The 15,405-nt window shown below is 32.0% G+C and overlaps 1 protein-coding gene across 5 annotated transcripts in view; it reads left to right on the forward strand.

Moving 5' to 3' along the window:
- The window catches only part of LOC143921745 (protein bric-a-brac 1-like), a 429,231-nt gene that overhangs the window by 43,840 nt on the left and 369,986 nt on the right, over nt 1–15,405 (forward strand). For all 5 annotated transcript variants that reach the window (XM_077445130.1, XM_077445162.1, XM_077445173.1 and 2 more), the window contains exon 5: nt 7,431–7,529. In XM_077445130.1, the coding sequence (XP_077301256.1) occupies nt 7,431–7,529 (99 nt within the window). The remainder of the gene's footprint in view (nt 1–7,430; nt 7,530–15,405) is intronic.

The following is a 15,405-nucleotide window of genomic DNA, read 5'->3' on the forward strand; positions in this document are numbered from 1 at the left end:
TTACACTTTTTTCTTATCGTAGACATTTTTAAATGAAACTCATTATCACTACGCGATATTAAATTTTGTCAATTTTAAAAGTATATCGAAGCTTTTTGCGGAATGAAACTATACTGCTTGGCAGATTTAATCGATATGTGACAGCTGTTTATAAGATTTACATACATACATAAGTATGGTGATAGAAACGCTCCAAAATTTTCAAATATTATATTATATTATATATATATATATATATATATATATATATATATATATATATATATATATATATATATATACATACATATATATATTGTATATATATGTATATATATTGTATGTATGTATATACATATGTACATAGGTAGTACATACATACATATACATGCATACATACATACATACATAAGTCGTCTTATATGGTACATATACATATGTATGTAATAATAAATCAAAAAAAAGTTTCTTAATTGAATTGAAACATATATGGATGTATGTATGTACATATGTATATCTGGAATTTGCTCTTGGAAAATTTGTTATGAAATCGTCCTCATGAAGTTCTCTCGTACCTCGTTTAATAAAGTCAACCCGTCTGATCGTTTTTGACCCATTGATCAACTTTTCACATTTGTACATATGAGGATTACACTTTTATTATATCCACAAAGACGGGCTATAAAAGTATGGAATGCCACATATGTATGAGTAAATTTGGCAATGAAGATGTGAATTTATGTTTGATATCTACATATGTATGTATGTATGTACATACATATGTAAATTGCATGCCTGATAGCATTTCATTAGATGATAAAATAGTTGAAGTAGTAAATAATTATTTAGGTCAAATTATTGACATGTCCGGTAGTAAAGAAGAAGAAATAAAGGGCATTTGGACGAATGAATGCGGTTTTTAAATGAAAATAATGCCACTTTGCCTGAAGAAAAAGATGACGTATGGATGTGAAACTTGGACATTGAAAGCCAAGTTGCTACACGAAGTCCAATGCATTCAAAGAAGTATGGAACTTTGTATGCTTGGCATAACGAAGAAAGACAGGAAACGGAATACGTGTGGGGTGAGATGTATGAGAGTTGCGCAAAACAGAGACGAATGGTTGCGTGTTGGAGAGGCCTTCGTCCAGCAGTGGATTTTATTTATTCAAATATCATATACTAGTGCTTTTACCCGGCTTTGCTCGGTATTTGTGATATAAACTGCTTAAACATGGCATAACAATCTAATATTTAACATTCATTTGTTTTTTTTATTAAATTTATTTGAATCTAAAAAAAAATGATATTCAACCATCGTCATAGAAACTTTTTGTTTTTGAAGCTCCCTACCAAACCTTACAACCTTACAAAGTCTCTTTCGAAATTATTTATTAGATGCATACCTTTTCCTTCTGCTGTTAAAAGCATTTCTAAATCCTTAATTTTTTTTTTAAATTCTGAAATAGTGCTCTGTTATGTTTCTCTCATGGCCCCCTAGAGCTAGTTATGCAAATATGTATGTACAAATGTACATACATACATATGTATATTTCAGGTTTAAATTTCCATTTGATCAATTGATTGGAAGCAAAATGTTAAAAATTAGATATTTGAAAGGGTTTTCCATATGTCGTTCATTTAGCATATTTGCATATTTGTTTTGTGGTATTTTTGTATCCAAGTGAAAATCGTTCCAAGATTAAAATTTTCCACTGCATATTTACATACCTTTTGACACGTTCGATAATACATCACGAACTAGGCAAAATGGTTTTTTGTTTACCAACATGATTCTCTGGAAATTAAATTTTACACGTAGTAGATTCGGAGTGTTAATGCGTGCGTGCAAATACATACATATATACGTAGAGCTCGTATGATGAACAAAATTTCACATTCGGAACCAATAGAACACATCCAATCGATAATATCGGTGTTTGGAGAGGGATAAAATATGTACCTTCGAGTCTGTTGCTCCTGAATATGCCCTATGAATGTGCTAGCTTTTTCGTCAATCCCTACTGGGAATCCTCAGCATCCGTCTTCGACATTTTGACTTAACGATCTTCTAATCTTGTCTATCCGATGCCTTAATTGCCTTAAATAATAACTACGTCATACTTAAACCATACTGAAAAAGCTTATGGTGAAATTTACAAAAAAATAAGTAGTTAAAATGGAAAACTGTTATATTTTACTATTTTGAGGAACCACTTTTTCTCTTAATTTTCGGTTTAACACCCCCGATTGACCTTCCCAATGATACTATGGATTATTATAACTGTGCTGATATTATACATATATATACGTTGTATTTCTGGCCAGTTATGTACATATGTATTATGTAGGTAGCTGCCAATCACTTTTTTTAATGCATTTAATTACTTCGTCCCGTGATTGACGTATAAAGACTAATTTGTAGTCAATTGTCGTCCATAGAAACATCATCAAACATACAATCAGACCGGAGTATTTATACCAGCCGGATCTCACGATCTCCTCGTTCGTTCCGTATAAATTAATTAATACAATGAATATTTACGTTGACGCGATTCAACGAAATGTGAATATATGTATATATATATATATATATATATATATATATATATATATATATATATATATATATATATATATATATATATATATATATATATATATTATAAATATTGTATACTTATATTGTATGTATGTTACGCCGAATTCGTCAAATTTTTTATTACGTAAAATTGACAAAAAAAATGCTTAGTTTATACACTGGTTTATTCAAGATATTAATCGTTATATAGTTAATTCGCATTTGATTTAGTTTCAAATAATCAAAGAAGTGCTTCTATGTAGATCTACTTCATGTACATATATTTCACGAAAGCAGTAGACATTTCGCTAGTTTCACGATTATAGAAACAGGTTTGCATATTTGTTTGTTTGTTTCACGTAATAATCAATTACGTACACATATGTATATACAATGTATCCGAGTATAATTCTTGACGATTGTTTCACCTTTGTTGATCACATTGATTATATTTCAGCTGGGGGGAACCGTTTACTTGGTTTTAATTGTATAAATACTGTGAAATTGTTATTTTGTTTATTTGTTAGCAGTAAGTTAGAGTATAATCCCAGTGTGGTCTCATTTTTTTTTATTTATATCTTTCTTACTTGCGAAAAATTTAATTTAAGTTTTTAAAGCCAAATCATTGAACTATGACAATCTTATGTTTTATTTAAAAACGAATTAATTTCATTATAGAAGGATCATCAATGATTTTATTTTTTTCTACAAAATTGACAATTCTTTTCCTTCTAAATTTGAATCTGTTTTTCAACTAAAAGTTCCTTTTCGCTTTACTTAATCTCTGAAGTTATTTGTAAACGATAATGGTTCTCTATTCTCCCATTCCTAGATTGATTAGGTATGGCATTGAGTATGGAGATTTGATTGCCTTTTTGGAATAAGTGTGGGTTCAGTTAGACTCAGACTCGTATTATATTTTAATTATTTATTTGTATGTGCGTTTGTATATGTACACTGTACATGTTTTCTGTATTTTATTAAAAGCCTTTTTTAGGGTGTGAATAAATAAATAAATATTGCCATGACAGGTCCCCCTAAAACGCCACTATGTTTATATTTATGTACATATCCAAACACATTTTACATACAATATAGATATATACATATTAATTATAAACCGCAAGCATAGGTATTCTTGCAACAATCAACAGATTCGGATTAGCCGCAATTGCAAGACACGGGTGGGGGGAAATGTCGATTTTATTGGTTTAACCGTCACAACAATTTAACAATTTATTAAGTTTATTTCCGGCTCGCTATTTTTTCACAGGCCGGTCGGTGCAAATCGGGGATTTTACAAATTGATAGGGCAGAAAAACAACAAAGGGTTATTATTAATTTTTCCTTTAGAATTTTCGCTGGTTCGTGAAATATTTGAGTCGCCAAATAACAAAAGTGCTCCTCGTCGAACGTTTCATTTTGCCGTTGATTGGTTGAACAGAGGGGCTATCGTGTGCACAGCGTTTTTACAGTACCGTAACCCTGTCATCCGTTATAAAAGGCCAGTCAAAATGGAAAATGGCGAATTATTATTTTTGCGTTCTTTGAAACGGGATGGTTTTGTATTTTCCAGTTTTTTTTTTCAGCGATTGAACAATTTAAATGTTTTGTTCTATGAAAAAGCTCATAAACGTATGTATATATGTATATATATATATATATATATATATATATATATATATATATATATATATATATATATATATATATATATATATATATATATATATATATATATATATGTATGTATATATATATATATATATATATATATATATATATATATATATATATATATATATATATATATATATATATATGTATGTATATATATATATATATATATATATATATATATATATATATATATATATATATATATATATATATATGTATATATATTTATATATTTATATATATATATATATATATATATATATATATATATATATATATATATATATATATATATATATATATATATATATATTTGTTCTCTATCGTTTCAATAGTACACATACAAATGTATATACATACATACATACATACATATGTGGTAATGTGGTCAAACGCAAATTCGGTAAAATTATGTGACTCGTGTGAGATTATAAAATTTAGTGGGGAAATTGTGCTGAATATGTATATTTATGTATGTATTATTATATGTACATATAATGTGTATATATGTACAAAGGTACTTCTATATCGATATGGAATTCGATTATTATTACAGAGCAAATTTTTTTGACACTGAATTGAATGAAATCAATAGTTAAAAGATTTTTCTTTTATTTGTCGAATTACTGTATCATACATATTATAATGTATTTCATTTTTTGCTGTGAAAAACTCCGATTTTTACTTTATCTACATATGTACGTAGTAACAATAGATGAAGTTTTGTGATCTTACGATTATTCGAACTCTAGATTTTTTTTCAATTTGATTTGAAAATTTGCCGCCTTCCCCATGTATTCTAATAAATAATAAATAAATAAAATGTTGTTTTATAGCTGTAAATAATCTTTATATTTAGTGCTAACAGCTATTTACATGTGTTACATATGTATATGTATGTACATTTTATTCATCAGTGTACACATTTAAAATACTTGACATATAATATATGTATGTAGATATGTTGCTTTATCTGGAGTCCGTGATCTGGGTCATGATTCTCGTCAATGAATTTTTCTCTAGATTCATTTTTGTTTTTTTAAATACAACTTTTCGAAGTTTGTATACTGTATGTACATACATACATACATATATCATATATATACCATATACTATTTTCCCATATTTGTTCATATTTTATGATTTCCTTTTTATGTTTGAGTTAGTTTAAAGGTTTTTCTTATTTTTTAAATTTGCATAATTGATAATTGCAATTTTCCAAGAATTAAATAAAAAAAAACAATTTTCATACTCGTATTACATTAATGTAAAAAAGTGCGATTTCTGCACAAGAAAGTATGAATTGTATTTCCATCATTTACATATGCATTATATGAAATGCAAAGTCTATGCTTGGTTTTGTATGTTTTGTATGTATGTATGTATGTATGTATGTATATATCAGGTCTGTGGAGTCTTAGTCGAAGTCCGACACTTTTATTTATTTATTTTTTACTAACCTCTTCTTACTTTCACTTATTAATTAATAATATTACGTTATGCTTCAACTAGAGTCACCAATTGTATTGAGTAAATCCACCAATAAATTGAAATTTCATAGTTTATTTATAAAAATCATGAATTTATATTACAATATAATTAAAATCGTTAAACCGAATGTGTCCTCCGTCACATGTTTTATTTATTTTCATTTTTTTTATCAAATTTTGTTTGTGTATGGAATTCATACACATACGCATTACTTATTATGAATGTACTTACTTTTTATTTATACCTATTTGATTACAAACAATTTAATTAATTGGGTTGGTACATGTCAATTTTTAGTGATTTTTTAACTTAATTTTTTTTTGAAAATCGCTAATATTATTACTAAAAATTTTATACATTTGGTAAGATAAGTCAATCTTACAAAAATCGCTTAAGTTGAAGTCGAAGTCGGCAAATTTTGCACTGACTCCACAGCTCTAGTATGTATTTTTAAATTCCTCTTCATTGTATTGTACATTGTACAATAAACATTATGGTTGTGTGTGTGAAAATTGTAATTTCTTCGAAGAATCATTAAAACAAAGGAAGTATGTATATATTGCATTCACTTCTGCCATTGGATTTATAATTTATTGGGCTTCTCTGGTTGCTGAAAATCTGAAAGTATCGAAAAATAACCGCAAAGTCGTTGTGCAGAATTCTCGTTGAATCGTAAATTTAACTCCACTCGACGTTGAAGCATTGCCTAGAACGTCCTCAATTTTTCCTTTTACTTATCATTCGCAGATTTGTAATACATATTATATAATATGTCATTTTTAATGCGATTTATTTATCGGATTTATATCACACAAGTATAGACCGTGTGTACCTTTTCTTAAGCGGGCGAAACATTGACATATTTAGCATTGTATAAAATATTTATCAGAGTATGTGTGTATGTAAGCAGTAAGTGTAGGTGTAGGTCGTTTGCGTTTATGACTTTTGGTCATACGCGATCGCAATCACGCCGTTGCATTTGAAAATTAAATAGGATATAAATATTGATTAAGTTTACGCTGCTGAAACAAAACAATTTATAATGCGCGATAATATAGTTATTGTATTATTAAATCGGAACGCGTTTGCTATGCCTATTGTTTAAAAGTTTCCTTGAATCATATATTATTATTAAATTATCGCACAAAAATTTGTAACATTGCGCATGTACATTCATACGATTCGCCTCGTAAACGCGCCGCGATTATTTATTAAAATTTCTATATTGTATGTAATAAATCTGTTTACTTTTACGTGTTTAACATGTATGCACATATATCTACATATGTATGTATTTTTACATTTATGGCTGTTGTTTTTCTCATTACTTCTCGTTGTGAAACAATTCTACAAGAAATAATATCGAAAAATAGCTTTCAGGCTATAGATATGTAATAGATTGAACCTGTATTCATTGAGTTATTTATTTTGCCATTTTATCAATTGTTTAGTAGGTGAGGGCGTTATTGATTGGAGGTTCTCCTCAAAACGTAATTAAAACCGCTACTTTTATTTGGGAGGAAATGTATCTGAAATATTGTATATGTATCTACTTATGTATGTGTGTATATTGTCATAACGAATTCGTAAATTTTGTGTTTGAAACAGGCAAAATATGTTTAATAATAGAATAAATATAGGCACGATTGATGGATGGTTTGTATTAGCTCTGGTGTCTAATCATATTTTTTCATTTTAGGTACACGGGAGAGGAGAAGTCACGGAGGATCACCGAAGACGGAAGAGAAGTCGTCAAAAACTACCAAAATGAGGATGGACCCAACTCCAAAAGCTCTAGGTATGAACGGTCGTATGCGACATATCCGAGTTCGGTGTGAAAATTTTAATGCGATAAACGTGCGCTTAATTAATTATCGAACACAATAGTACGGCACACTAGAATTACAATAGTACGGCCGCTTGGTAAGTTCGGTGTTATGAAGTGCGAAATTTCATGACATAATTTAGCACTATTGTGATGCCACTGTGAAAGGTTTATCGATCATCGGCTGATTGATTATATCGCGCGTACCAACTATTAATACCGGTCTACATACATTGGATGTATTATATACGTACGTACATCCATATATTTCCATGTTTATAGATTGCTATATGATTGTTTTATATATTCTATGTATATGTGTGCATGCATGCATGTATGTACATACGTACATATGTATGTAAGCTTCAGTGTGTCTCTGTAATTGTAATGAAACTAATTATGTATTAGTGTTATTGCCGTTCTCTCTATTTATTCATTTGATGTTTTGAGCCCGACGCGTTGCTTTGATGTAGTTTATACATTTTCGTTTGTATTTCTAACGTCATTTGGCTTTCGAGTTGCTAAGTGTAAATTATTTACGAGAACGATGTTGCATCAAACGTTCCAGATTAAAAGAATTCTTATTTTTGTCCGGAGTGCATTATCGAAATATTTTTATGCGTATATACGCCCGACCGTTCAAAACAATACATATTTTATTCGATCGGTACTATTTATTGGCAGAGGTAGAATTTGATTTCAGTCGCTTGGCCGTGTTCAATATTTTTGCAGTAAATTTTTGTTTGAGCGATTTCCTTTTGTCTTCTGCGGTGAACCGATTGTAAAACGGTTAGGGACTATGATTGTAGTAATATATGTATATGTATGTGCATATATACGTATACATTTGTTTCTTTATATTTTTTTTTAATGAAACGTTTTAGCAACTGGCATATATGACATGTGAGATTGTGAGCAAATGAAAATAATAAATCTATAATTGGCAAATTGTGACAAGTCTGACATGGATATGTGCTCATATGTATGTCATCATCTACAGCCGTTCACCAACCACTGCTGGACGGAGTTCTCTCCATCACGCTCCCCCTCGTCTCTGTTTTGCGCAACTCTCATCCATCTCACCCCACACATTTTCTTAATTTCGTCTACCCATCTTCCTTGCGGTCTTCCTTTTATCCCTTTGCATTCTCTCGGGTAAGATTATAGCACTTATTTTGTGCACCTTTCGTCCATTCTTTTAGTCACGTGGTCCGCCTAGTGCCATTTCAATCTTTTCACTCTCCACTATATCCACTACCCTTGTCATACTTCTTACCCACATATTCCGTTTCCTATATTTCCTATTATGTTATGCCAAGATTACAATGTTCCGTACTCCAACTGAGTGCATTGGACTTTGTGATGCAACTTGGCGTTCAATGTTCAAGTTTCACATCCATACGTCATCACTAGAGGTAGGACCGGAAGCGCGCCGTCTATTGTTCGATTATTGTAAATGCTTTGTAAAATAGGTTCGGCAAACCTTTAACAATGCATTTACAATATTTGAACAATAAACGACCCCCTCAGGGTCCGGTGACTAGTCATCATTGGTAAAACTTTCTTCAGGCAAATAGGCATTTTAAAAACCTTGATTGAAAAGCACTGATTTAAAAACCGCATTCATTCGTCCAAATGCACTCCACCCTTATTTCAAAAGTCTCTTTATTTATATTATTTGTCTTATATATAAATGTAAATATCTATTGACGTATGTAGGTATGTACGTAATATACTTAAATGTCAAATGAAAAGCTTTTACGAATTAATTTAAAAGGTACATATATTATATGCTATGTTCTCGTAAGGCTTGGGGGCCGGGCCGCCCACAGGAAAAATTTCATTGCCTGAGCAAAGATTTTACCACCCCAGCGGAATCAGTTCAATAAAATATTATAAAAGAGACTCTTTTATGATGAAACTGATGAACGAACAGTATCATTTGTCAGAGTGCATTTTCGGACGGGATACCTATTCCATTTATTTTTGTTATTTATTTTGTTCGCGAGTCTGAATGAGGAAACATATTTAGATTATAAGCAAAGATCGGCGTTGGATGGATGCTTTTCGCACAAAAATTGGTTCACTATATATATTCATCGATTTTAATGAAATGTCCTATGCCTCCAACCAATCGAATAATCTCGACAAAAATGTCGAAATAGTGGTTTTTTTTTTCATGTATCTCTTTATATTTATAGAATAGTTTAGATTTTTGAAGTATTTTAAGTATACATACATAAATATATATATGTACATAGATACATACATATATCGATGGACTTAAATTTTTAATATGTCATGAAACTTCGGTACGGCTTAGTCGTCTTTCATCTCTGAAATATTTGAATTGAAATATAGTATGTATGTAGCACAGTCGAACAAGGCTAACGCGAATATCGTCTGCAAAAATGAAACTATTCTCACTACAACGTATGTACATATTATATGTAGGTACATACATATCTATTCATAAGGGCGGGAGGTTAGACACACTATTTGCACTATCGATTTTCTCGACAATTGGCGCTGATTAATTTACGCCATGGCATTACAAGACTACGTCAGTCAACAGTATTGCTGGTGAATTAAATTTATATGTTCCGTCGCCGTCAAGAAAGTTTTAATTGTTTTCGCAAAACGTTGTTTACTTATTTACGAGCGAATTTTATTTTTAGCCCAGATATATGTATGTACAAGTAGGCACGTTGCGAAATTCGTGCTCGATCAATTTTAAATGAAGTTTACTTGAACTGTAGATACACGAACCAGCCAACGAAAGTTGATATCAGATACCCATCACTTGGATACGTCATGTATTCTCATCAAGTATTTACCAGTCCCGTGAATATGCAAACGACAAAATCAAAGCGAACTTACATATATGCTTCAATTTATTTGCACGTACGTATGCATGTTCATATATACATATGTATGTAGTAGTAATAGTATTCATATTCACAATTTTAAATTTGGGACCTCCAAATTTGGTTATACTAATCACATCGTATTCTATTTTTTAAAAAATACTATTTTTATTCACTCGAAGAACGATGGACAGTTTGGCTTATTCATATTATTTATTGTATATATATAGATACATATTATGCTTACTATTTTACAGACAGATTTTGCGCAAGTAAGTCGATGATCTGAGTGGAGTAGACGAACCTCAATTTCCGTTATATAATTCGAAGGAAATTATTGGGCTGGCAAGGGCGTCTTTCCCTATTTCCATATACTATATTGAATTATTGACGATAGATTGTCAATTTCTTTTTTTTTTCTCAATATACAAAAACTCGAAATGCCTACTCGTGTGTATTAAATGGAAAAGTGTGCGATGGATTTAGTTTGATTTTATTTTTTTATTAATATTTTTTGTCGCGTCGATATGCATATTTATTTAAATCGTGATTGCATTTTCTGAATCGATTATCTGATCAAACGTGCATTGTATGACTCACGACTCGGGCTGAGTGTGGGCCAATAGTGGCTTTTAAACTTTGAACGAAATCGCACCCCTCCGCATTTCAATTAAAATTTATGTACAATCGATCACAATATTAATTATCAACGACGATTGATTTCAATTCTGCTTACAGTCTGGTGTCTTCTTTCTTTGAAGACACGACATTCCTTAAAGTGTGGGATATGTATTGGGTATCTCTGCACATTGTTGATAATTATTTCGACTGCCACCGGTTCTATAAGTAAATATTTTTTGTAAGTTTTTTTAGGTAATAGATTTCTATGCGCTTGTCAAACGTTATTTATAATATATTTTTACCAGTAGTATGACGATGACTAAAGCCCGGACCCTGAGGGGGCTGTTTATTGTTCAAATATTGTAATTGCATTGTTAAAGGTTTGCCGAACCTTTTTTACAAAGGATTTACAACAATTTGAGCAATAAATGGCACGCTTCCGGTCCTACCTCTAACGATGACTCTCCAACATGATTCCAAAATGAAGCTTCTCCAACATGATTCCATTCGTTTTTGTTTTGGGCAACTCATATCTATCCATTCCACCCATCTCCGCTGTGTCCTTAATTGTACCCTTTTGCACTCTCTCGGGTACCATTCGAGCACTTTCTTCGTTCATCTATCTCCCGTTCTTCTAGCTACGTGATCCTCCCATGGCCTTTTACTCTCCCCTGTAATGCTTCTCACCCACGTATTCCGTTTTATAAATTTTATATCAGTAAAACAAAAAAAATATATAACTCAATATCGAATAGTAATTCTAATTGTCTAAAAATTGTTACCTAAAAGTAAAAATTCTAATTGGATTTAATACTTGACTGGTAGGGGTTGATCAATTGGTTTTGAATGAGAATCATAAAATGGGAAAACGGTTATTGTACCGAACAAGATTCCATTTTATTAGTCTGAATTGCACGAAAGATTTAGGCATGTTTAACCCTTTGAGTGCTGACGTCTTTTCTGTTTAAAGCCCGCCAAGCTGAAAATTTCGCCAATATTTCCAATAAGAATTATTTAGAAATCCAATAGAAAGCAGGTATAAAAATTTTAGCTAATCCAAACAAACACTAGATCACTACCCTAGATAACTACCGCCGAGGATTTCGAGTTTTGTAAATGGTGTGTTCTTATCTAAAATAATGTATTTTTCATAACTAGTTCTATCTTCTTCATTGTTGTTATAATATAATGCTAAAATACTCAGTAGTTAGGGTAATTCTGCCATGGTTATGAATTCAGAAACTCCGGTGCAAACGAGACTTTATAAACATTGACACAGATTACACGACCCGTGTTCAATGCATTTTTTTTTCAATGCTACCTGGACAGGCTTAGCGGTTCGTACTCTTGTTTAATTTGTCCATGCTCAGAATAGAACGCCTATCGGCGTTTTTGAGGCCTATGGACTTGTTGGCAAAACGCCGATTGGCGTTCGGTCAGCATTCAAAGGCAATTCGAAAAATAGGTAAAAGTCGGAATTTTCGATAGGGCGGACCCTTTAAGGCTCGACCCGCTCCTTCCTGTCATTGGTTGCTCTTTGCGAGTACGAATGCGTGCATATTCCATTCGCAATATGTGGAATATTTCCGTACGCTGTCCGACCGTCCGAAATTATATGCGAACCAGGCAGTACATGTCGGGAGTATTTCATCAGGCAATAGTCGAGTTAATTCAGGGCGCGGCAATATTATTGGCATCGCAAAGAGTGGCCAATGACAGAAAGGAGCGAGTCGACCGAGCCTCGCTTCCGAGCCTAGAGGGTCCGCCCTGTCGAGAATTCCGACTTTTACCGAAAAATATTTCTTTGCCAATTCATTTTCAAACCTTCACCCCCCCCCCCCCCCTCTTCCGTCATTGTCACGCTCATTGGTGTGCGGTTGGACAGTTGTTCGCACACAAAATTACGTTACGCTGGAAAATTACATTGTACATATAGCTAGTTTGTGCATTGTGTTTGTGTGTGTGTGCAAATTAAGGCTCGTGTCCATGTGTCACTAGGGTGATACGCATCGACTGTTGAGAGGTGCGTCCCACGTGTTGAGAGCCGGCGGTCGCGTGTGTAATTGCGGGGCCGTCGAGCTCGTCCATTGGCCGATCGGGACGAAGCCCCGCCTGCCCCCCGCCACCTCTGGCCACACCTACCGCACACTATTGCACTGAATCATTTGCAAATACTCGCACACAAACCAACACACACACACACACACATGCACATTCACATTGCAAATTGTTTTTCCCAATATAAATATTTATTTGTTTGATGTTTCGTCTGGTGTTCGCGCCGCCTTTGATGTTCACCGTTTTCGTAGGTGCACACTGATGTTTGTAGGGATTCGCACAAGCTGCGGCCCACGGTCCAAAAAAGCTTATCGCATTTGAAATATGTCTAGTACGTATTTATTTTTACGTCTTTTCTTTTTTTTCCACATGTACATTTAAATATGTATGCTATACGTCAGGTCGCCCTATATCGACACCGCGGCTAAGCGAAGAATGAAAATGAAAGGATTTGCTATGATTATCGCTGTGCTTCAAAACCTTCGTCGTATCTAGCGAAAGTTATATAAAAAATTTCATCGATTTTAAAACAACATTCATTGTCTGCAACCAATCTACGTAATATGAGCCGTTATATTTGAAAGTGGCGAAAGTCCAATTTTCAGGTCCAAAGACAGTATTTCTGCTTGACTTCATTCGCAAATTGCTATCACTTATTTTAATTCGGTATGTCCAGAATCTGGAAAATGGAGAATAAACGTATTTACAAGCCACCGGTGTTTTTTAAATATTGTTAAACACACAAAATTTTCTAATATGTAGATATATAATTTCGAAAGAAACTTTGTATGTATGTATGTTTCTTTGTTTGGGTCGTATAGTCCGTGATGTTCAATTTAATAGAAGAACAAATGAGTATTAAAATAAATTTAATAAGATAAAACTACTCAAATAAATGTAATAAAATGTTTTCTATTAGATTGGCCATGTTTAAGCGGTTTATATTACAAAATACTGAGCGAAGACGGGTTAAAACACTAGTATTGAGAATTTTGTGAAATATTTCTCGAAATGAAGAAAAGTCGACTTTCACCACTTTCAAATATAACGGTTCATCTCTTAAGTACCGATTAAAGGCCGCATTCACCAATAGCAAAAAATTCAGATGTGACTAACCCATGACTTAATCTATTTACATATTTGAGGAATAAAAAAAAATCGATAATTAAACATATTTACATTCACGTTCACACATCCCGGTTGTGAGAGCATTTTCGACTCAAATTGAGCGAAAATGTAGGGAAATTTACACAAGACAAAAGTTCTACTTCCGGTAGTCGGATTTTGTTAGAAATTTTTTCATTACTTAAAATCACTATAATTATTATACTCATAAAATATCAAGAAAATAAAAATAATTTAAAAGGTCAAAATAAAATAATGAAATATTGTTTTAAAAAAATACAACTTCCGGTTTACTAATTTTGACCAAAACCTTATCAGCTCTAAGTTAGTACGTAAAGAATACAAATATAAATTTTCATCTTGATACGTTCAGGGTTGTGGACAGAATCGTCGTCACAACATTTTTGACCTTTCTAAGAGGAAAAAATCCCATTTCCGGTTTATTAAATTTAGTGATTTTTTTATTTATTTTCATCACATCAATCGAACAAGAGTAAACTGCCATTTCCGGTTGATGGATTTTTAACAAATTGTATACATGACTTGGTATTAAGCTTAAACTTCTAGATATGAAATTTTAATTCAATAAACCAAAAGGTTTCTGAGAAAAACACGAAAAGCCTCGACTCTCTAGAATAAAGGTACATCTGATTTAGGAAAAAATATTTGCAAAAAAATTGAGGTATAAAATTTAAAATTTCTATCACATGTAAAAAAATTTCAGTCTGATCTTGTCTGAAAAATTTTCAGCCGGTTAGGAGATAATTGAATTCAAAAACTTAAAAAAAAAGGACACCTGTAAGGGGAGGTACCATTTCCGGTAAACTTAAAAATTTACATCGTATCGATAAGAATTTCAACAGACACACCCCCACACACACACACACACACACATTTTTTCTAGATCATGAAAACGTGATCAGAGTTCGGATCAGCCAAAATCTCGAGTTCGAATTTTCGCATGATCACAAATCTATTGTTACTACGTACATAGATAAAGTAAAAATTGTGTATCTCCATTATGTCCTAGTAAATAAAATGAAGAATAGTTGGAAGAAGTAATCCTGAATGCGATCCAACTCTTCTGAAATATAATATGATTGTGTGAGGAACGTCTGTCGAATTTCATTTTCGAATGAACAATGGAGTTTCTATAACAAAGCGTATGAACATCGCAT

The sequence above is a fragment of the Arctopsyche grandis genome, chromosome 2, assembly GCF_051622035.1.
Source record: "Arctopsyche grandis isolate Sample6627 chromosome 2, ASM5162203v2, whole genome shotgun sequence".
Lineage (NCBI taxonomy): Eukaryota > Metazoa > Arthropoda > Insecta > Trichoptera > Hydropsychidae > Arctopsyche > Arctopsyche grandis.